Below are 21,564 nucleotides of genomic sequence, written 5' to 3'. Positions count from 1 at the left end.
TCGCCAGTCCTCTTTTTTCTGAGTCGGTATTTATGCTTCCTTCTATTCTTCTTAACTTGGCTGAGATAACTTTCTAGGCACATGTAACTGGACAATTTCATTTTAACTGGTAAAATGCTTTCAACCCCGACTTAAGTCGTGTTTCAGTAACGTATTACCGTCACATACTTGACGAAATGTATAGGATTTGACCGTCAGTTTTGTGACGATTGCTAACCGGCCGGTAATAGTACACAGTTAAGTGAAAATGCCCAACTACTAAATCACCAATAAAATCCGGTTCACTTCGAAAAACTGTTTGACATAACAACCATGGCTGATTTTTATGACGCACCGCTTGCCATCGTACGTTACGTTATCGTTCATACTTACACCTATAGGTTCCTTTTTAGGGTTCCGTACCCAAAGGGTAAAAACGGAACCCATTTTACTAAGACTCCACTGTCCGTCTGTCCGTCTGTCCATCCTTCTGTCTGTCACCAGGCTGTATCTCACGAACCGTGATAGCTAGACAGTTGAAATTTTCACCGATTATGTACTTCTGTTTCCGCTATAACAACAAATACTAAAAACAGAATAAAATAAATATTGAAGTGGGGCTCCCATACAACAAACGTGATTTTTTTGTCTTTTTTTGGTTAGTGGTACGGAACCCTTCGTGCGCGAGTCCGACTCGCACTTGGCCGGTTTTTTAGATCACAATGTGGCACCCCAAGAGATTTAAGCGGTCACGGGCTATTGTAGCCATCATTGCTTGTGTGCCACTAACTTGGTTAGGGACCTGGCATTTAAAAGCCCGTTTATGTAAAATGATATCTGACTCTTCATCTCAGTCATTAAATATAAGAACATTACCGGTTTAATTGACGTTTATACAACCTTGACAATAATAATTCCTCATGCTGCAAGGCCCAGTATTTATTTACTTACGTTTCTCCGAGGTTTCTCCACATACAATCCCAAGCAGCCAAAAATTATTGAATAATGTTATGGTTTGGACTCACTTGTTTTTAGTCACTCGCGCGACATGTGTAGCCAAAAATGACATTGAGTAAATTTGAGGCCCATTTCTCGAACGGTATTAGTCTAATATTATTAGTGTGTTGCCATGGTAACCGACACGATTTGACAGTTCATGGACTAATATTATTAGTCTAATACCCTTCGAGAAATGGGTCCTCGGTTTCCTTGGATCCGGAAACGAATAAATGCTACATTTAATATGATTAGAACCCAGGACCAAAAGCCTGAACCAGGGCTAAACGGTTGCTAATCATCTAATCATCGTTATTAAAATGATCTATTTATGATGTAGGTACTTTAGGTAAAGGAAAACATGGTATGCAAACACAGACCAACCCCTAGACGGTTTTCTGTGTAAGCAAATAATACATTCTGCAAATAAATTCAAAGATGTGCGTGAAGTTTCAAAACCCTGTTACGTAATTCCTTCTAATCTAACTCTGCACGGACTTAAATTAACAAATTGTCAATGTGACACTATAAATGTAATATTTTCATAGAAACTTAACTGTTAACAAAGTTAGTTTATTTCGGACTTAATGTCTATACGTATTAGTATATTTAATAGATCTTTTAAACTAGTACCTAGAATTTAGTTAGATATTATCCTGAATTAGATTCGACAGATATATAGGTAAATAAAGAGTAGGTAGTAAAAAAACAGCTTCTAAAAAAATAGAGTATTTATTGGTCCAAACGCCTAAAATATTCAAAGCAAACATCAATCATATCACCGCAATCATTGAGCAAGGACCTTTAGCTTTGGTCCACAAAATATTTGGTCCATATAATACAAGAGCACCAAATAGACTAAATGGTAACTAAGAAAAGCGACAGTAGAGAGACGCTAATAATACATTGCCAAATTAGAAAGACATCAATTTGAGTTTTTTTTGTATGACAAAGTCTTTTGAATCTGGCCGAGTATTAAAAATGATACCTAACGCCAAACACGAATGGTGACGGTCCTTCTAGACAATAAAATAACATGAAAACTATTGTTATGTTTAACGGCGCTTTCCAACAACCGATCAATTGGAGCCTTATGACCAGAAAGACATTGTTATTTTTGAAATAAGATCGTTCCCATTCGTCGTTAGGCTATATCCTAACTGAAGCGACAAACAAAACAGAGCTACAATATAAAAAATAGCTACCACAGTAACTATCACTAGTCTTATTATAGTTTTGGAGATCATATGTCGCTTTCAGCTAGGATTACGTCTTCGCCACTGATCAGTCGATGACAAGTTGACGGAAGGAACCGTCGATGCCAAAGAGCTCATCGTAGTTGGTGGGTTTGCCTGGCCGGAGTGATTCGTCCGCTTTGATGTTTTCGTGCTCAGCGAACCAATCTTTGTACTCTTCCAGTTTCTTCACCCATGAATCTGTGGAACAGCAAAATATGTTAAACTAATTTACTAAATAGGATTTTTCGTTTCGGGCGTTATGTCAAATTTTCTTTCCATTGTCTTGGATTGTATAAGTCAGATTCATTGATAAACATTAAACAATATTGAGAGGTAAAATTGACATTAAGGTAGCATGACTTTAATTAACTTGTCAATTTATTTTTAATGGTCTGTCTGCATGTCAATTTTTGCATTGAATGTAATAGGTAGGTACATATTATGAAATTTAGGTACAAAAATATTCAAGTCGAGTAAGATACGTCTTCTGAGAAACAACATTATTTTTAACGACTTACGTCAGAACAGCATTGTTATTTTCAGAACGTAAATGAGAGAAAATACTACTTGTACCTATTTTCTCTTATTAAATAATTTTCATTCGAGCTAATAAATAAATTAAAAAAAATACTATATTCATCTTTCTTGTCCTACGAGTATGATTTGATAACCGTAATGGTGCTTACTTTGCTCGCCACTAGGTAATTGTGCCCCAACAGTTTTTATATATGAAGATTATATCACATGAGTAAAGATTGCCTTAACTTTAATTTAATTGAATGCCCTTTATATTATTACTAGAGACACACACAAAACCTTAACAAATTATACACTTAAATCTTCCTCAAGAATCACTCTATTAATGGATGAAAACCGCATGAAAACCGGTTCAGTAGTTTTTGAGTTTATCGCGAACATAGATACACACAAACAGACAGGACTTTGTTTTATATGGTGTGATTTGATGATTATAAATACTTATGAAGTTATTTAATAGTTGACTGTCTTCTACAAAACAACAACACTACTACACCTGTTTTTCTCTAACCTCTACTTACACACGTGTGAACTTATCACGTTTTTCGTTGAGATCCCTACAAATATTATAAATACGAACGTAACTCTGTCTGTATTTAAGCGTTGAACATATGCATGAAATTTGGTATCGGGAATATTGAAGGCCACAAGAAGGAGATAGGGCATAGTTTTTGTAATCAATAATCATCATGAATAGATGAAGTCGCAGTCAAACGCTAGTGTGAAATAAATGAAAAGTTTTGTGTAGGCCCCGTGCATGAACTATAGGGGCAGCATAGGAGCCGTCAGATTTTTGGCGCGAGGCGTAAATGTGTCGTTTATGCTTTCGATGTAGCCCACAAGACGGCAGAACCTACTATGCACAAGGAAACGCACCGACGAGAACGGTAGATGGTAGCACCTGCTTTGGCAATGTACATGTGCACATATGTTTGTTTCCGATTCAGGCCACAAGATGGCAGACCCTCAAACGCGCACGATCCCTATTGTACGCTTCAGTTGTTCCCAAGATGTTCTTATAGAAGATTTAATTAACTTACTATGTAGATCATTCATGGAGCCGCAGTTCCCACCGTATTCTGTGGGAAGCATTTCCTTAGGAACGTGCTTGTAGAGCTCATTGATATCGGAATGAAGATGAATCTGAAACAAGCATTAAAATAATGGAAATTAATTCAATGAAGTGATACAGAGGTGACGTGTTGCCTCGCTGTCACACTTAAGTACGAATTTACAAGTGCGACAGAGAGGCAACACGTCGAACGTGGTTCGCGGTAGACCCTCAGCTTACGCGAGAATTGCCATGTGAGCTTTGAGTAGACACGTACGGTCACAGACTTTAATTGTTGATCCATCTAAGGTTCAAGTTAATTTGGTTGTCAATATTGATTAACGGTATGAAATGTCCATACAATCACGCCTATTTCCCGGAGGGGTAGACAGAGACCACGGATTTCCACTTGCTACGATCCTAACATACCTCTTTCGCTTTCACTTTCATAACATTCCTCATACACTGGTTTAGGGTGCTCTTGACAATGAAATGTCTTATGCAAAGTAAACCCTAAATGGCTCAACGATTAAAGTCCGCGACTGTACAAGAAACAGGGTCATCGATATATATGTAGCTTGGGAAGGCAGACTATAAAGGGCGATACAGATTGCTCGTTACACTCATCAGTATGTAAGGTTTCCCTAAAGGCAGCTATTATGTGGTTCTTTGCCAAAAGTGGTTGAAAACATACCCTGTCTCTGATCTTTTCCTTGATGAAAGGTTTGACGAAGTTGACGATCTTGTCGACCAATGGCGACACGTTGACCACATGGACTGCCTTCAGTTTGACTGGGTAGGCTTCCTGCAAAACAAAATCATCTTTAAAGATAAGCACAAATAAAAACTTATCTAGTTAAGCTAATAGCCCAAGAGTGCAAGCATGAATATCCGCAGCATGTTGTCTTAGCCTCCTGAGGCCCAGCCATACAAATGAAAAATGGAGAGGAAATGTTGCCACAGAAATTTGAACCTTTAGTGAAGGAAATAGAGTTGATTTTGCGTTGTTTAAAACCTAAACGAAACAAAGCAAAAGCAACTCTGTTCCAATCGAATATGATTTAAATTTTATTGAACTGAATAAGTACTATAGGTTGGACCTTGGGCCTTAGGAGGTTAGGCTGTGGATTTATATCAAGCCATTTGAGATGGCCAGCATCATAGTACAAAGAAACGCCGAATTACGTAATCAATTGAGAATCTTCTGTATTTTAGTAAGGATAAGTACAATTAGATAATAGTGATCGCGGTGCCTTGCATCCATGTTAGCATCTTGCCGACATTCGAAAAGTTGCTGATCAATTCTGGACAAGACTACATTTCAAAATCATGGTGGGTGGATTCTTCAAAGAGAAAATGCTATGCTCTTACCAGACTAAAGAAGATGATCATGATTGAGGAATAATAGCGGAACCCTCCATACCTGTACACACACGAGGAACTTCTTCACCAGCGTTGGCGTGAACTTGGCGAAGTGTGTAGGCGTGGCCACGGAAGCATCGAGGATGTAAACGTCTCCAGCTACTCCTTCCTTCTCCTCATTTAGCCTCACGTCGCCCAGCATGAGCGCCAGCTTGAATGCGTCTGCCACGTTCGGGGTTTGGATGTCTTTGTCTATGCCTGATTGAGAAAAGAGGATGGAATTAGTCAACTTCAGAAGATCGTTTTCTTCTGCGATTTATATAGTGCAAAAATTTTGACTAATAGTCCTAAAAATTTTATAAGAAAAGTTTGACCTGGACTTTTCGCGAGCAAGCGATAAACATTGTCCAGGTGAATGGATTGTTTGCAATAAATATTTGGACTTTTACTTTGAACATTGCCCTCCCTTTTCTTTCGATATAGGTACTCATATTATGTATAAGCAGTGGGGAAACACTCCTCCTTTCGGGCAAACTCGGCTCGATTCGGCTCAGCATTGCTCCAAGCAATTATTAGGGTTGGCACCACTTGGCGTCCCTTTGCGTGCACGACCAAAGATAAGATAAAGACTTGAATTTTGACAACCCTAAATATTCGAAACGGATAGTGCCATACATTAGAAAGGTATAGCATGATTCGTCCCTGAATCACTGTCAAACTTAGGTTTTGTAGGAAGTGTCCTTTCTGTTCGGTAGTGCTATTATTTATTCTGTGGTATAGGTAAGTAGTTTTTATAGGGCGAGTTAGAACATTTTTATAACCTTGAGTGCAGGTATATTATTCTTACCTCTCATTAAGATGACACGGCGACCCTCGGGAGTAAGTCCAGGCAGAGGCGGCATTTGCCTAAAAAAATATGTTCGTTAGTATCTATACTTGCAGCCGGCGTATTATGGATGGCTATATCCACCTTTGTCCACGTGATAAAATAGATGTCACTTTAGATAGAAAGTGACGGACACCGTTTTATCACGCTGTCACGTAGACAAGAACGGCCATCATATCCGTACAGAAGGGCTAAGATGGCCGGCTCTTTATCATTTATCACAATGCCTGTCACGTTCAAACAAGTATATAAGTGCGAAAGTGACGCATGACATGACAAGTGATAAAAACGCGACCATGATTATCAGGCAGGTCTCATCCAATTTTACGATAAACGCAAACCACACGGATTTATAAATTTGCTACACAAAGAGTTTTTGATATACAGGAATAATTGCCATAGAAGATGAAATCGATGAACCATTGTATGGGAATGATAATTAAAGAGTTTCACTGAGACAAAGTCGCAGGTAGCTGCTAGTGATAAATAATACACGAACGGATATTGAAAATTATGTCGCTTTGGTAAAAATAGAAAAAAGTTTTGAACTCGTCATTATTTCATTTACTGTTTTTAAATAAAAATATTAATTTGAATATTGAAATAAATGACAAGCCATGCAAAAAAATGCCGTGAAAAAATCTAGGTACCTACAGTAGACAATCAGAAAACGTCTTTAAGACCTAACCTTTACAAGTAAAAACAATAAAACTTTTTTTGGTGTTTTGTAAAATATCTATGATGTATCCATAAAAAAAACACCAAGAGAAAAGAATTTTTATTGCAGTCACTACTTTTACGTTAAACTACAAAATTCTTGTAAGAATCAAACATGCTATATTTATGGGCCATAGTCCCTACGCTGGCCCAAAGCGCCTTGGGAACTTAACCTTTTGAATTTTTCGCGGATGGATACCTGCCTACAGTTTCCTCAAGGTGTTTTTTCCGTCAACAAAAAGCGACTGGTAAATATCAAATTATGGTATTTAATATATAAAATAATATTGGCCGTTATTTAATACTTTGTATAATTATAATACCTAACACAGGCTCATTTTCTTTTAATTTAATCTCATAACAATGATCTCATAATAACTTTTACTACGAAGAATATAATGATTATGTTATAATGTTTTTCCACTTATTCCACCCAAGTATGAAGTGTAGTAAATAACACAAGTGTTTAAAATTTGAACCTTGAGAATATTATTCGGTCTGAAATAAAACTGCCACTCTCATCCAACATCAGGAAACTTGGAAAGGATCACGCGCACTATCGAATCTTTCGATCCTAAGAGAAGAAAAAAATGTCAAAGATATTTTTCTGTGAGTTATGCAGTGCAAAGCATTATGTTCATTATTGTACCTGATGGAAATCTCATAAGTGGTACCTACGCTTAATTTTAAGTAGCTATCTTAAATACCATGATTCTTACATTTGTCACGTATGGAACATGTGATTTTCTTTTTAATAATAAAATACGGCATAAACTTTTATACGGTGATAATAACAATTATCTTTATCTATGGAGCGTTCAGCGTCGTCCCACTGTTTTTGACCCAGCTCACAAGACAAAATATTGTCATAAAGTAGATATTAGTTTTTACTGAAGCGACTACAACACCTTTGAACCCAGGGGAAACTGGGTCTCATTGGGATAAATGGATATTCTTTGTTAAAATCTTTAAAAATTATTACATTATTAAAGCGGTTTCATATAATTTTATATTTTTAATAGACTTATACGTATTAAAGAGACTATTGAGCGAAACCAAGGCTCCAAAGTGTTCGCAAAGGACAAGTCTATTGGGCAAAGCCAGCTGACAAAGCTGAAACGGGAAAATGGCAGCATAGCGTCGAGCAAAGCGGAGGTTTTAGGTGAGATCGAGAGGTTCTATGGACAGTTATACACTTCGATCGCAAAGCCCGTTGACAGCTTGGTAGGAGATCCAAGAGCCAAGCTGTCCCGACATTATACCGAAGATATCCCGGACATCAGTCTGTACGAGATTAGGATGGCCCTGAAGCAGCTTAAGAACAACAAGGCGCCGGGCAAAGACGGAATCACTTCAGAGCTTCTGAGAGCGGGTGGAACACCGGTACTTAAAGTCCTCCAGAAGCTCTTTAATTCCGTCTTGTCCGAGGGCATAACGCCTGAAACATGGAATAGAGGCGAGGTGGTGCTGTTTTTCAAAAAAGGTGATAACAACCTATTGAAGAACTACAGACCCATCACGCTTCTGAGCCATGTCTATAAGCTGTTTTCAAGGGTCATCACGAACCGTCTCGAACACAGACTTGATGACTTCCAGCCTCCCGAACAAGCCGGTTTCCGAAAAGGCTATAGTACCATAGACCACATCCATACGCTGCGGCAAGTTATACAGAAGACCGAAGAGTATAACTTGCCATTATGCTTAGCGTTTGTGGACTATGAGAAAGCCTTCGATTCGGTGGAAACATGGGCGGTGCTTGAGTCTCTTCAGCGATGCCATATTGACTATCGGTACATCGAAGTGTTGAAGTGTTTGTATAGTAACGCCACCATGTCGGTCCGAGTACAGGAGCAGAGCACGAGGGCGATTCCATTGCGAAGAGGCGTAAGGCAGGGAGACGTTATCTCTCCGAAACTGTTTACTGCCGTAATGGAATGGAAGACGCCTTCAAGCTCCTGGAATGGGAAGGACTTGGCATCAACATCAACGGCGAATACATCACTCACCTTCGGTTTGCCGACGATATCGTAGTCATGGCAAAGTCGATGGAGGAACTCAGCATGATGCTCGATGACCTCAACCGAGTTTCACAACGGGTGGGCTTGAAAATGAACATGGACAAGACGAAACTTATGTCAAATGCCAATGTTGTGCCCATCCCAGTCTCTGTTGGGAACTCGGTACTCGAAGTTGTTGACTCGTACATCTACCTAGGACAAGTAGTCCAATTAGGTAGGTCCAACTTCGAGAAAGAGGTCAACCGCCGAATCCAACTCGGTTGGGCAGCGTTCGGGAAACTACGTAATGTCTTTTCGTCCGACATACCTCAGTGCCTCAAGACGAAAGTCTTTAATCAATGTGTGTTACCAGTGATGACTTACGGCTCCGAAACGTGGTCTTTCACTATCGGCCTCATCTTAAAACTCAAGTCGCTCAACGAGCTATGGAGAGGGCTATTCGCTCGGAGTTTCTCTACGTGATCGAATCAGAAATGAGGAGATCCGTAGACGAACTAAAGTCACCGACATAGCCCACCGGATTAGCAAGCTGAAGTGGCAATGGGCAGGCCACATTGCACGCAGAGAAGATGGCCGATGGGGTCGAAAAGTGCTCGAGTGGAGACCACGGACTAGCAAGCGCAGCGTAGGACGTCCACCCACAAGGTGGACAGACGATCTTGTTAAGGTCGCCGGAAGACGCTGGATGCGGGTCGCTTCCAACCGGCACGTATGGAGGTCCCCTTGGACCTATGTTCAGCAGTGGACGTCTTATGGCTGAGATGATGATGATGATGATGAATAGACTTATGACTACGTCTGCCACATGCAATATGCATCCGGATAGGTGGGCTATTATAGCCACCAAGTGGATGCCGCAGAAGAAGCGCGGACGTAGCAGGCCTAGACGGAGATGGCGGGACGACTTAGACGCCTTCATAGGTAACTGGCCGGAAAAAGCACTACAACGGGAGTTGTGTAAATCAAGGGGAGAGGCCTTTGCTCAGCAGTGGGACACTGTAACGGGCTAAAAAAAAACAGACTTACACAATATTGAGGATCTCCTGGAGCTCTGGGCGGGTGACATCGCGGTCGGTAAAGAACTCGGGCACGGCCGAACGCATGGTGAAGTACATGTCTAGTTTACGCTTGGTCTTCTCCAGGGAGAACTTGCAACCGCGCAGGAAGGTCATGATACGCTGGTCATCTGGAGATGAAGATTTGTCAATCAGTATCAAGATTAAGCTGTTTAATAATGCTTTGTTTCTGATTTATGAATGATTTTGGAGTACAAGATGTAAAATTCAAAGAAAATTGTAATTGTAAAAACACACTTCATTATTATAATTACGTCCAGTACAAGTATAATTACGGAAATTGCGAGGAAACGAAGAAAACGACAATAGACAATAATGCTGGTAGACTAATAGATATGTGTTTTATTATTGCTATTAAGTTTACTATTATATTGTATGCAAAAAATAGACTTTTTTAAAGGAATGTTTAATGATAAAATATTGAGTCATCATCCGGTTATTATAGCTGAACATTCATTCGTTTGCGGGAATAGTGGCACATCTTAAGCATAGTAGTAAATGCTCATACCTACACATACAAAAATAATACATAAAATCTTGTACAGAGATCGTATGACAAGTGAAGAATGATTATTCATATTATTGTTCTAAAGGGGCCTACAGATTACCAATTCGCCGGACGATATCAGCCTATCAGTTGTTTGGAACTGTCACCTTTTGCGATTGACTGACAGGCTTATATCGTCCGGCGAACTGGTAATCTGTGGGCCCCTTAAGCACTCTAAACGCCTGCCGGCGCACGGTGCGCAAAGTTCACCACATAACACTTAACACTGATTTCACACATACGGCACATGCTTCAAAGGCTGTAGTTAGAAAAGATCTCTGCGGTTGACATAATATATGAGCTCGTCGCAGAGACTCGGACACGCCACAGGAGACCGAAGAGCTGGCAGCTTCTTCGCTCAGTGTTTTAGTTTAACAATCCAGCGAGGAAATGCTGCCAGCGTTTTCGGTACTATATGCCACAGGGGCCTTTCTTAGATTTAATATAGTTTTATTTAGTCTTATTTTAATTTTAATTTAGTTTTTAATTAATTTTTTATTCATGATAGGTATATCTTTACTTTTCCAATAAAAAGTATATTAAACCTTTTAAAAAAATGGGTTTGACATAATCTGTAATTCTGTACTTGTCCCAGTGAGCATAACGGCCTGTTTTATATGAAACAAAAGCATAAACCCTTACCGAACTCATCAGGAAGATGAGGTTCCTTCTTGAGCCACTCCTTGATATGGGCCAGGTCAGCATCCTTAGTGTCCGCTTTCTCGTTCAGCTCCTCGCGGATCTTCTGCCACATCTCACCAGCAGGCTGTTCTAGAGTCATCTTGGCTTTAGGAGCTGAAATTAGGATAAGACTGGGGTTTAGCGAAATGATGTCATTTGATATAATATTTATTTAATTAAAAACAAGTCTATTTATTACCGCATTGGCATTGCCGTCCAGCGAGGCAATGCCGCCAGCCTTTTTGGCACCTTGCCACAAGGCACTGAGCTGGAGCCAGTTTTTTATTTATAAATTTTAGTTGTAGTTTTATGTAGTTTATAATTTTTTACCTTAAGGCTTTAATTTTTTTTTATATTACTTGTTATTGCTTTACGAAACAAAGTCAATTTATTAAAATATTAGTATGGTCGGCCCAAGGATGGACATAGGAACCATTTTCAGGAGTTTTATATCAATCATCATTATCATTCCACACAGATGAAGTTTCGGGCAGAGAGTAGTATCATATACAATCAGATAATGCAAGTGTTTTTGGAACCTGTTTTATCACCATCACTCTTTACCTATGTGTAATACTTTCCGCATGTTGTAAATGTATTGCATTAAAGTCAGTAAACCGAGAAACTGAATCTACTGCATACTTATTTACATTATGATTACCGGCCGAAAACATTGCATTATTTCCGAATGACTGTCATCATGCATCATTATCACGAAACGTTCGTCTAATGTTTTGGCCAGCATTGCAACAATTTGAATTTATTTCCAAATAGCAAAATAACATGATTCTTTAAAAACGCTGGAGTCCGTCTAAGCTAAAGGAGCCCACTGATTACCAGGGGCCCGTTTCTTAAAAGCTTGTAATTTGTATTACAAGTGGAAGTTCCTTTCTAATAAAAGCTGTCATAGAGTGGCATCCGCTTGTATTACAAGTTACAAGCTTTTCAGAAACGGGCCGCAGTTCGCCGGACGATATCAGCCTGTCAGTTAAACCCAAAATTTGACAGCTCCGAACAACTGAACTGGTAATCTGTGGGCACCTTAACTCTGCACAGACTTTGACACATGACAAAGAGGCGTATTTAGATTGTAATAATAGATTATCAATTTACACTGGATTTTTTATGAATTTCATATTCATAAAAAATACCACCATCTGCTTCACTGACAATAATTGTATTATAGCTGCTAAATAGGAACAAACAAAACTATAGCCATCCTTTTCTTTTGGGTGCTAGTACTAGTGTAAGACAAAGATAGTATGATTCTCTCTATCTATGTCTGAAATTAGACAGTCCTTTGACACACTATAGTTTCCTGACTAGCTAAGGTACAATCTTGTTAATTTTCATGTAAGTCATCCTTTAATAAACGGAGGATTTTAATGAACATTATATGACATCTTGTGTTATGGGTACTCAGACAACGATATTTATGTAATATAATTATAAATACTTAAATACATAGAAAACGACCATGACTCAGGAACAAATATCTGTGCCATCACACAAATAAATGCCCTTACCGGGATTCGAACCCGGGACCATCGGCTTCATACCACTACCCACTGGACCAGACCGATCGTTTATCAATAAATTACCGAACCATATATGAAAACCTACTTCTTTGTTTTCACTGTGCTTGCGCATACACAGTACACATACAGTGTGCAATCCGGACGATTAAGAAACTACGCTTTCCAACCTTGCGTGTGACGACACAGCAATCGGACTTTAACTATGGCCACTGATGATGACTGGGGCGTGACGATGCATATATTAATAAGACTAGAGGATATGCGAGTTACAACTCACCATATTCGTTAGACCCATGTCGCCGCCATTTTGAAAGATTTACAAAAACTGAATCGACAATAAAATTCCATTATATAAAATTTATCGAACGTGCTTATAAAATTTCAAGAGAATCGATTACGACTGAGGAAAACAGCTATACAGGCGGACAGATGAACAAAAGCATTTTGGCTCTCAAGATTGGAAATTTATGCTTTCACTCGGTCAAAAATAAGTAGAGACGAGTTATAATAGGCAGGGAAATCTCATAAACAAATGACATTGGCTACCACGAAATAAGTCATTTTTATAACTGTTTACTTTCACTAAAAGCTGTGATAATGAAAAATATAATGCCTCAGACCGCCTACTATAAACTTCAAAACACAATTTAACTTTATCAATTAGCGTTCCTAATTTTTAACGTGAAAGGTTTCTTGTATAATAGGAGTTTTTAACAATCTGGTCCGAAGTTTATGTACCGTGACTGTTTTCGTGAGGCAAGAACTGAATTCAGAAACTTTCACCTGTTAAGCTAGATGCACAAGAAAAATGTACCTACTTACGATATCGGATTTTTTTTAATTTAAAATAATAATTAACAGGTTCGGGTTTGATTCCCGGGGATTAGTTAACGCTTTTAAGTTTTGTGAGCAATGTGACTCAATTGCGTTTTTGCTGATAAAGTACTCCCAGGCTTTTAAATAATGTTGTCCAAAATAATTGTTTTAAACAAATGTAAGGATTTTTCTATTAAGGTCCAGAAAGGTGAAGGGGGACAATTTCGACTGCGGGAAATTTCAACTAATTGAAATATTAACCATGTTGTACATTATTAACTAGAGTGCCATTATTCTGTTTTTAATATTTGTTGTTAAAGCAGCAATAGAAATATATCATCTGTGAAAATTTCAACTGTCTGCTTATGAGATATAACGCGGTGACAGACAGGCAGACAGTCGGACAGTGGAGTCTTAGTAATAGGGCTCCGTTTTTACCCTTTGGGTACGGAACCCTAAAAATGTGGTTGCATAAAATTGTAGCGTGATGACACGATGAACTTATGTTTGATTCGAGTTTGTTTCGTGAATTTTAACTGACACGCAATTTTTTTGCATAGCTACGGTTTTTGCTCGACTTTCCAATTTAGGAATTCCAGTTTTAAGTGAAGAAGTGATTGAAGTGGCGTGACATGTTGACTTTTATTGAAAGTTGGCAAAGTCTTGCTTGACATTATATATTTCAAGAATTTTTGATTCAATAGGGTTGATTCAAGATAATGATGATGTTATTTTAAGGTAAATTAGTTAATTTAATTTTAATATAATAATTTAAAATAATTGTAATAGGATCCTAAGTTGGTCGAAAATAAATGAATTTATTTATTATTATTTATTTATTAGAGTAGTCTGTAGCGATTTGATAGCCCATGCAACGCAAACTTCGATCAAATTTTGACGTATAAATAACATTTGCACTGCGTGGGCTATCAAAATCGCCGCAGACTTTTCTAGGTGTGTAAAAAAAATTGACAGCTCCGAGCAACTGACAGGCTGATATCGTCGGGCGAACTGGTAATCTGTGGGCCGCTTAAGAAAGCCACTAGGGAACTAAAATTAATGTTATTGAGACAAGGTACGAAATGGTACAATAATCAAATTCCTTTACCGTAATCTAATTCAAAACTAACGTGTCAGTACATTGGCCGAATTCCATTGCTAACATCCATCTGTCGGTCGGAACTTTCCAAATAATTGCACCCATTCCACTATAATAGTCTGTTGTGCTATTTCTTAACAATCAGCGTACTTACTTTTTTGCTTTCATCTCATTTTCTACCGCGTGTCTAAAGAGACGTAAGTTCAGTCATAGAGAAAAAAATACAGTGAAACTTGGATAAGTGAGACTTCAAGGGACGAGCAGATTTGTCTCACTTAAAGAGGTATTCCACTTACCCAGGCTCTCAGTTAGCCAGGTACAAATAAATTTCTGTCTCATTTACAGAGGGTTCCATTAATAGAGGTGAGAATAGAGTATATTTCAGTTATAGAGGTGTTTAATAAGGTATTTTGTAATTATCTTTAAAAATGATTAAGGTAAAATAACCCTTGTCCCTGAATGTTTTTTAAGTCTGTTTAACTATTTCTTTGAATTTATGTTGAATGATCCAAAGGATAGATATTTTAAAATAAAATAAAATTTGATACGGACTTCATTGCGTCTTAGAAATTTATTAAATGAAAATTTGTTTATTCGTGTTACTTATCAAGATTTCAGCTTTCGTTTCGATAGTTTTAATTAGGTACATAAAGTAACTAATTCAAACTTGAAGTCGTTTAGACACAATTAAGCAAATGCGGAATTTGTGGATAGACTAAGAGTTAGTAAGAATACGGAAATTGATCAATAAAGTCCAAGTTAGAGAGGTCATAGATTAACGTTATCTCAGATACAGAGGTCAATTCCTATACAATTATAAAAAACTATTAGCAAAATGTAATCTTATAAATATAGTCTCAGTAAAAGAGGTAAAATACACTCTCTGTCTCAATTATAGAGGTAAATGTGACTATAAAATCACAACAACTAATCCCAGTTATAGAGGTTCGTTTTATCTCACTAACAGAGGTAATTCAGTACTAAAGTGTCGGGACCGCACTATGAGTCCCAGCTATAGAGGTTTCTCACTTATCCAGGTCCCACTTAACCAGGTTTCACTGTACATAGAGTGCTCACTCCATACATCAGTTTTGGTAGGTACCAAAAAAACTATTATTTTCATAGTCGACATCTAGCAGCGAGTAGCGGAATTATCAGTACCGCTACTTGACAATAGATGTTGCACCGACCAGAAAGTGTAATGCTCAACAATTTTCAGCTAATATTATAACCGGATTACTCGAAACTCTATTTTCAACTCATTTTGCTTTAATATTAGTTGTAAATGGTTGTTCAATACAATTTTCGTGAGTCGCGTCACTCTAAACATCTATAGTATCAAGTAGCGGTACTGATAATTCCGCTACTGGCTGCTAGATGTCGACTACGAAAATAATAGTCTTTTTGGTACCTACCAAAACTGATATATGGAGTGGGCACTCTATTTTTACTATATTCCTCTATGGTTCAGTTTAAAATTTAACGCTCTTTACTGAACGATATACTTACTGCTTTTAAGGTGAATGCTCTGAGTCTGAGAGAACGTGATCGCTATTCGGACTGTTTTATTCATGTTTTAAGTACCGTTTGATACATTTCAGGGGCAATGGCTGGTTTTTATGCGGAGTCTTGGTTGTATTTTAAGTTCTTAAATTTGAAGTATGGAAAAACCGTTAAATGTTTAGCCCGAGGTTCTTTATAGTCACTTTTGTTATGTCCACAAGTTCCATAACCTTACAGACTTTAAGCGCCATTTGCACCATATCACTAACCTCGGGTTAACCGGTTAAACCGTTAACCCAGTATCAAATTGTACTGGTCATCATGTTAACTCCAGGTTTAACCGGTTAAATCTGGGTTAGAGGGATGGTGCAAAGTGGCGCTTAGAAACGTAAGGGTTTTTTAATAGGAAGAAAGCTTAATAAATAGGTTGTTGAAAACCCTAATTCGAAAAATGTGATGAAGGCCACGCCCCCCGGCCGCGCCGCTCTGCAGCCTGGGTCGGACGGTGTGTCATACAAATCCCTATAAAGCGGTGCGGCGACTGCCGGGCGGCGGCTGCCGGGCGGCGGCTGCCGGGCAGCCGCTGCCGGGTCGCGGCAGCCTCTTGTCAACGCATACCTAAAGGCATCCAGTGCCCAGGGCTGGGAACAAAAACCAGCGTCCTATGCATTTGTGGCATATGCCCCTGACTCGCGTGATCGAGTGCTTGAGCCTAATATTGTTGTAATACCTAAAATTGTTTTGTCTTCCGCAATCGTTATTGTTATGATATCTGTTTTTCTCACTTTGTTTTTCCTCAAGCATTTTGTTAATGAGAATATCTTCTTTTCCTTTGCCTTTATCCTATTATTTCTCATTCACATGCGCCAGGCTTGTCTATCCACTAAATAAATACGGTGTAAGTTATGTAGTACGTATGTCGCACAATGTATACCAGTGCCTATTTATTGGTATGAAGCAAGCATTGCGGAAGTCACGTTCCATTTAAAAAGGCGTCGTTCATTTGTGAAGATGGTCGTTACTGGCAACACTTGTTATAGTCGAGTAACGTCGCATGTGGTTTCACACTAAGGAAACATATGACTTTGCGGTTTTTCTTTAGGAGTCTATTAGGACCGATTCCAAATTTAAATCGGGAAAGTTGCCAGTTAAGTTACTTGACATTTATTTTCGATAGATATTCGTATAGGAAGAGATAGAATGTGTAAGGGACTTTAGGCGAAAATTGTTAACGATAGTCGAACACGGATCTAATATTAGCAGAATCGTTCATATTATGGAAGTAATAGTACATTACTACAGAGGCTGGGAAGTAAGGGGTTGCCAGCCGAATGCATATAGACGGCCGAACGTATTGATGAGATATATTTGATATGTGAAATGGTAATTAAAAAAGACACTTCACACTTCCCGGCCTAGGCCTGCAACTATGTATGAAATTTCATTAAAGACCTCTCGTCTATTAGCCGCGCCGGAGACGTGATACTTCCCAGCCTAATATGAAGAACATAACATCAATATTTAATTGCATGTTTGAGAGAATACAATTAGCTTGTCTAGTCCATTAATTGACATATTTAATAATTAACCCTTGAATTCGATGCCCGCGGGCTTGTCCGCTAAATAATGGTAAGTAAATATAATGGCTGAACCTGAATCCTCTCTATGTGCTCGTGGAAGATGAATTTTCCTTGTAAACTGATACGTAGGCGAATTCATCGTGATATAAGTTTTATATGCAATATTTAACAAACTGTAGAGCTCATATTTCCAATTTGCATAATTTTTCGTCTAATTTATTTACATAAGCAAGGCTCGCAACCGGTTTTTTCTTCATACATAAAATACCGGTATTCATACGTTTTTTTTGTTCTTTGGTTTATTATTTCATTGTTAATGGGACAATCTAATAATACGAAATTGTTACCTAAATGCATGTTTCAGTCCTACGAAAAAAGCATAATTAATAATTTTCAAAATCGGTCCAGTAATGACGGAGATATGGAGTAACAAACATAAAAAAAAAAAAAACGTCCAACCGAATTAATAACCTCCTCCTTTTGAGATTTGGAAGTCGGTTAAAAATATTGGGCTATTACGGGGGTTTGAAAAAAAAAACCGGTTCCGAGCCTTGCCCATAACTAGTAACTGAAATTTGTATATTTCGACTAATTTACTATATACTGTCCAATTTTGAGAAATATGCATCAAACAAGCGCGGTCGGTGCATCGATGAGAAATCTGCGAACATCTCGAGTTGCACGCGATTTCTCTAGAGGCTAATGCCCGGTGACTCACGCTATGCTCACAGTTGATGACAAGCAGTCAATTAACTTAATTATTAAAGTTGTCTTAATTTTTATGACTTAGCGCTTCTTTGCGCGTTTGTTAGCCGTGTTTTTCTTACGCGTTTTGACATTCTTATTTTTTGCCATAGCAATCCAGCGCGGGAATGCTGCCTGCGTCATTGGCATGGCACCCTACCAAGGTATTTTTAATTTTTAGCTTTAGTTATTTTAATTGTAGATAGTTTTAGTTTTATATTCAAGTTAAACCCCTTACCCCCTTATTTATAAACGCGCTACAAATCTCTATTAGCTATTAATCGTTTGTCTTTACTTTTCATTTTGACTTATGTATTTGTAAGAAAGGGATGAAACATAATTTAACTAAATTAGGCCCGTAAAGTTTTATGAATAAGGGGGTTATTATATAATAAATCCTAGTTTATTTTATTATTTTGGAATAAATTTGAATACAGAAATGTAATGTAAAATTTCGTTGGGCTTCTTTAAATTACATCGTTGAACATAATTATATGTTTATAAATCATGTGATTTCTTTTAAGATGCGAATTTATCTCAAGTGAATTACCGACCATATTATAATATACAACTAAACAGTAAAACAAGATTTTGAATCAATCTTCAATTTGAGTCAATCACAGTACTTGTAAACTGTTAAGTTTTAACACAATTATTGATAAAAAAAATTGTGAGAAGTCAAAATACTGATGACAATATATACTGTTGTGAGACTGCATGACAACCAGCACTCGTATTGCTAAGTCAGAAAAGCCTTATAGCTCAAATCTTACCGATGCCACAAAGGCTTATGGTAGTTATGGTGATATTGTAATTTTTTTAAACTTCGCATAGGTTGAATATTTGAATAGCAAAAACAATAGAAATACTTAGTAAATTCAATGGTTTCATTGTCATACTTGACGGTGGAATTATTAAAAGTACTTACATGATACTAGATTACCTACTATAGATATTTTTGGAACTATATTATATACCTACTATGTAGGTATACAATAAAAATTTGGAAAAGCTAGTGTTTCCGCCTTTTTTGTAAGAAATAATTCATGTTCTGATTTCACGGTTCTGAAGTAGGGTACCTATATACTAACTAACCCGAAATTATTACATAAAGGAAACCCGATATTACTAAATCATTAAATTAGTTTAAATTCGCGTTTACATTTCGTAAATTTATTATTATCATTAACCACTGAACGTAAAATCTTTAGTCACTGGAAACTTTATTTCCTACAATATCCAGGATGAAACCATCACCACAAGCACAACACAATTTAAAGAAAATAAACACACCTTTAAAATGAAATATCAAGTCACACGCCAAAGTCTCTACGATGTACACACTGGCACTTGAACGCAACGTGTTTGTAGTTTTAGAACACTGTTTTAAAAAGAAAAGTTTGAATTTGGAAAAGTTTTTTTCGAATCGTGGCGCGTGCCCGCGCTGTCTCGAATGCAAGCGATTCAGCCAGCTCGCTGCTTTTATTATTTCGTCACGCGGTTTGAGCGCGGTTGCAAGTGCATGGGCTGGGGGTAGATGGTACTCTTTTGATATTCTGTGGTTAGTGCGTTCCGTCTTGGTATCTTGAATTACGGTAAATCTTGTGTTACATTAATTTAATTAGTAAGTTCATCAACAAACATTGTGTCAATTATTTACCTATATGTATGATGTTAATGATTAATTTTAATGTAACTAACATGTAGCTGTAATGATATGATACTAACAATATTATATGGAATTTTTTAATATTCTGAAATAAAGATATTTTTTTATTATTTTTTTATTATTATTAACATAGAGTTCGTTTAAACTAACTTTGTACCGACTTGACTTGACTAAGTGTGGTCCTGTCATTATAACGTCATATTTTCATAGAAATTTGACATTAATTGGCACACTGTCAATTGCAAATAGCATGCATAGTTAGCTTGGTCTGACTCTAGTACAAGATGAACTAAGCGAACAAATACCTGTTATTGTATGTTAAATGTTTGACAACTTCTTTCTTGTATTTTAACAGACATTGATTGGAATTTAAATAGTCATTACTCATTTATTTTTGTGATTAATAAGTTTTTAACCAGGTCTGCATTCATATTTTGGACTAGCTGTGCCCGCGGCTCCGCCCGCGTGTAATTCGGTCTGTGTCAGTAAGCGGCTAATTTCTAATCCTAATTTCTCTCCCTCTCCCCTGGAGGCGGAACTTGAAGTAAAGTTGACATATGGATATGCTAGAGGACTGAAGTCCAGATAAAATATTTTACAATTAGGTACCACTAAATAAAACTACACTCCAAAATCAATAGTTTTATTCGCCCTTATTCAAATTTTACACGTGATTTAAACTTAGAGAATATAACCAAACGGAGTGGTCATTAACAGGCGTTCCCCTCTGTCGAAAATAGGCGGCCAATGGTCAACCGAAGTTTATCTGACATGGCTATGTTTACGTTACGTAGGTACACATTTGATGTGCCCCTCCCCCGCAAAAAACGTCAGACTATTTTGTACCGAAAATTATAGACGGCGTCTCCGTTGGTTATATTCTCTAAGGATTTAAAGGACAGAGAAGTAGGTGAATATCGGACGATACAGTAAGGTATACGCGCGCGAGCGAAAGCGAAGCGGCCTGCCTGGCTAGAGCGCTACTTACCGTAGTCTTCTTCAGACTCCTGAGGAAGACCACGTGCCCCTTGTAACTTCATTGCGTTGCGAAACTTTCGCGAATGATTCGATTTTTTCGGGAAGGCATGGTAATGCGTATAAAATGCGAGTCCCAAATCGTTTTACTCCGTAAACGACCAGTCGGCCGGATTAAGATATTTTGATGCCCTAAGTATTTCTAGACCATGGTGCCCCCTCTCCCTAGGGTCATCAAGATTACATTGATTGTTTTTGATAAATTGAGTGACGTTCATTGCGGCATTTCAGCTGAGAATGGAAATCAGCCACATCATTTTATCACGAAAATTAACAGTGCCGCAGCAGTAACGTTGCAACAGAGTACCTAATAATGCTGCTGCAGGCGCCACCCAAATGTCACCTTTATCATAAAGACCTTAGAATGTTATTGAAACTGCGAGCGAAGCGAGCGCGAAAATTTTTCGATATAAAAACGCAATTTGATAGACAGTTGTACATTTTTACTTTTAGTATGGAAATCAGTCACATCATTTTATCACGAAAATTTAC

General features: G+C 37.8%; 1 protein-coding gene across 1 annotated transcript; it reads right to left on the bottom strand.

Annotated features, from left to right (window-relative positions):
* Nucleotides 1-1,695: 1,695 nt before the first annotated feature.
* LOC134800234 (alpha-tocopherol transfer protein-like) lies at nt 1,696-19,954 on the bottom strand. Its single transcript, XM_063772735.1, has 8 exons — nt 19,662-19,954; nt 11,050-11,202; nt 9,811-9,970; nt 6,011-6,069; nt 5,225-5,421; nt 4,496-4,606; nt 3,791-3,893; nt 1,696-2,411 (listed from the first exon to the last, which is right to left on the bottom strand). The coding sequence occupies exons 2-8, from the start codon at nt 11,186-11,188 to the stop codon at nt 2,260-2,262; spliced, it is 921 nt and encodes a 306-aa protein (XP_063628805.1). The 5' UTR covers nt 11,189-11,202; nt 19,662-19,954; the 3' UTR covers nt 1,696-2,259.
* Between the last annotated feature and the right edge of the window lie 1,610 nt (nt 19,955-21,564).

This window comes from Cydia splendana, chromosome 19 (assembly GCF_910591565.1).
Source record: "Cydia splendana chromosome 19, ilCydSple1.2, whole genome shotgun sequence".
NCBI lineage: Eukaryota > Metazoa > Arthropoda > Insecta > Lepidoptera > Tortricidae > Cydia > Cydia splendana.
Note: the sequence above shows the minus strand (reverse complement) of the source record. Positions and strands in the feature narration are given on the sequence as shown.

Coding starts and splice junctions, on each gene's coding strand:
- LOC134800234 (XM_063772735.1), bottom strand. CDS start 11,188: ATGACTCTAGAACAGCCTGCTGGTGAGATGTGGCAGAAGATCCGCGAG. Junction 9,971..11,049: donor TCATCTTCCTGATGAGTTCG/GTAAGGGTTTAT, acceptor CTTCATCTCCAG/ATGACCAGCGTATCATGACC. Junction 2,412..3,790: donor CTCCATGAATGATCTACATA/GTAAGTTAATTA, acceptor GCTGTTCCACAG/ATTCATGGGTGAAGAAACTG.